The sequence below is a fragment of the Artibeus jamaicensis genome, unplaced genomic scaffold (genome assembly GCF_021234435.1).
Source record: "Artibeus jamaicensis isolate MK-2021 breed Jamaican fruit bat unplaced genomic scaffold, CSHL_Jam_final contig_490, whole genome shotgun sequence".
In the NCBI taxonomy this organism is placed as follows: domain Eukaryota; kingdom Metazoa; phylum Chordata; class Mammalia; order Chiroptera; family Phyllostomidae; genus Artibeus; species Artibeus jamaicensis.
The window spans coordinates 22562501-22565140 of NW_026521861.1; the positions used below are offsets into that span (position 1 = coordinate 22562501).

Here is a 2640-nt window from a genome sequence, read left to right on the forward strand (position 1 = left end):
GAGCCGTGGCCACAGAGCCCAGCAGATGCTGGTCTGCTAACCCGACAGAATCGAGCTGGCGGTACTGGGACCCGCCCTCCGACCGCGGGGATGGTCGGCCCAAGCGGGGACGTCTCGGGCGAGGGCGGGTTGCCGGTCCGCTGATGCACCGAGCGCGCGGCGCCGGCCGGGCAGAGCTCACACGGCTCCCGGCGCAGGAGGCCCCAGGCCGCTGACGGGGCTGCCGGGTCTCCGAGGGCAGCCTCGGGTTTCGCTTCTCGGCCCCAGTTTGGATTGAATGGCGCTTTCTCCAGCGTGAGCTGAGGGGCCACGGACGCCGAGGAATTTAAACCCCACTTACTCCACCCGTTGTGCGCTCCGCGCGAACTTGTAAATATCCAGCAACGGAGCGAGGGCACTTTATACAATCGAGCGAGCTGACCGCGCCCGCCGGACCCGGGGCCTGGAAGGAGCGGGGCCGGCCCCCCAAACCTGTTTCAGTCCGCCCCAGACTTCACTCGTCTGAGCCGGCGCGGCGCGAGCCCACAGCCCCGGGAGGGGGTGGCTTCCCCACCGCCCGAGTCTCACCTGCCGGCGCCACGCGCCCCGCTCCATCCAGCTCCTCGCGCTCTTCCCGCGTAGGCCCGCGCCGCTCCTTCTCGCCGAGGGTTCGCGGGGCCGGGGCTGCCCTCTCCAGCGCCGGTCCTTGTGTGTCCCCCAGCTCCGGCCGCCCGATCGGCCTCAACCTCCGCTCGGGGGCGCGGGGACCAGACTGGCTCCGCCGCGCACGACCCTCGCAGGACCCTGGCGGCCCGGAGAGGGGACGGGAAGAAACACGCGGTGCAGCCGGGAGCCGCGGCTCCGACGGGACGTGTTAAATAATTTATTGATGATACAAAGTGATTCCGCCGAGCCCGAGCCGGCCGCTTTATAACTTATTCTGTAAAAATATATTTACAACTCCGGCTGGGGGGCGCCGGCCACGCCCCACCCTGGCCCTCCGGCCTCACAAGGCGTCCCCCGCGCCAGCGCCGCAAGGGCTGACCAGCGCCAAGTTCGAGGGTTTGTGCTTCTTGAGCAGCCGCGTGATCTTCTCGTCGTCCGAGTTGGGGTCCAGGGGTCGGTTGTACTCGTCGTCGTCCTCCGCGTCCGACGCACCCACCTTCAGCTTCTCGGTGTCCGAGTCCTGCTTCTTCTTGGCCGACGCCATCTCCGCCGCGTGTCGCTTGCGCCACTTGGTCCGGCGGTTTTGGAACCACACCTGTGGGCGCAGGAGGGTATCAGGCGGCGCTTCCCAAGTTGCCTGGCCCGCTGCCTGCGGCCAGCACCTCGGCCCCCACCCGGTCCGCAGGGCAGCGGCGCCTCCCGGGCTGAGCCGAGGCTGCCGGCCGCTCGCCGACCGTTCGCAGGACGCGGGCGGGAGGGTCTACCCGGTGCCGCCGGACCTGCGCGAGGCCGCGCATCCTCACCTTGACTTGGCTCTCGGTCATGCCCAGGGAGTAGGCGAGGCGCGCGCGCTCCGGGCCCGCCAGGTACTTGGTCTGCTCGAAAGTCTTCTCCAGTGCGAAGATCTGCTGGCCGGAGAAGGTCGGCCGCGAGTGCTTCTTCTTGCCGTCCTTGTCCAGGACCCCGCCGGCCTGGGCTGCACAGGAGAGCGAGTAAGAGCGGCCGCCGCCCCCCACCCCGCGCCCCGCGTCGAATCCCGCGCGCGACACTCACCCGGGCCGGCCAGGCGCGGGTCCCTCCAGGGCGAGCCCTGCACCACGCCGGGCCAGAAGATGGGAGCGCGCCCGGGCAGCTCGGCAAGAGGCTTGGGGTAGCCGCGCGCCACGGCGGCCGCGGGCCCGAAGTAGACGCCGGCCGACGAGGCGAGCCCGTTGAGACGGGGCAGGCCTCCCAGGAGGCCGCCGCCCGCCGCGCCCACGGGCCGTCCCAGGATGTCGCTGATGCCGTGCGGGGTGCCGAGCGGCAGCTGCGTGCCCAGGCCGCCCAGCGCGGGCGCCTTGAAGCCGGCTGGGCCCTGCAGAGCGTACGGGAACAGCGGCGTCTTCATCTCGGCCATGTTGTGCAGCGCGGCCAGCGGCGCGCTGCTCAGCACGAACGCGCCCGGGCGGTTAGCGTCCATGGGCGCCGCCGCCGCCGGCCCGGGAGCCCATCCGGCCCGGGAAGTTCGCGCGTGGCCCAGGCGGGCGCCGCTTCACGGAGCGCGGGGCGCGGATGGGCGCCGACGGCCCCGGAGGGCGGGCTCGGGGCTCGGGGCTCGGGTCGGGGCAAGCGGCGGCGGGGGACCACGGGCACGGGCGGTGGCTCCGGGGCTGGTCGGAGCGGCGCCGCGCGGGCCGGAGGCGCTGATAACCGCGGGACCCCAGCGCGGCGCGCGTGCTGATTGGCTGCGGGCGCCCGCGGCCCGGCCATTGGCCAGCGCCCCGCCCGCCGCGCGCCCCCGCCGGCCGCGCACTCTATGAAGGGCCCATTAGCGCGGCAGGTGCCTTCCGGGCTGTAAATTTGCCCGATTTATCTCCCCCGGGACGAAATAAATCCGGTTGGATGGGAGTTTAGTTAGGCACAGGTTTTAATGGGAAATCAGGAAAAAATACGAGAGCATATTTTATCGCCCGAAAGAATGCAGATTTGAGGATCCACTTCTCAGTTCCCATGCGC

The 2640-nt window shown here is 70.9% G+C and overlaps 1 protein-coding gene across 1 annotated transcript; it reads right to left on the minus strand.

Annotated features, from left to right (window-relative positions):
* Positions 1 to 985: 985 nt before the first annotated feature.
* Positions 986 to 2104, minus strand: NKX6-2 (NK6 homeobox 2). The gene is made up of 3 exons (XM_037159075.2): positions 1699 to 2104; positions 1449 to 1621; positions 986 to 1240 (listed from the first exon to the last, which is right to left on the minus strand). Exons 1-3 carry the CDS (start codon positions 2102 to 2104, stop codon positions 986 to 988), a joined length of 834 nt encoding a protein of 277 aa, XP_037014970.2.
* Between the last annotated feature and the right edge of the window lie 536 nt (positions 2105 to 2640).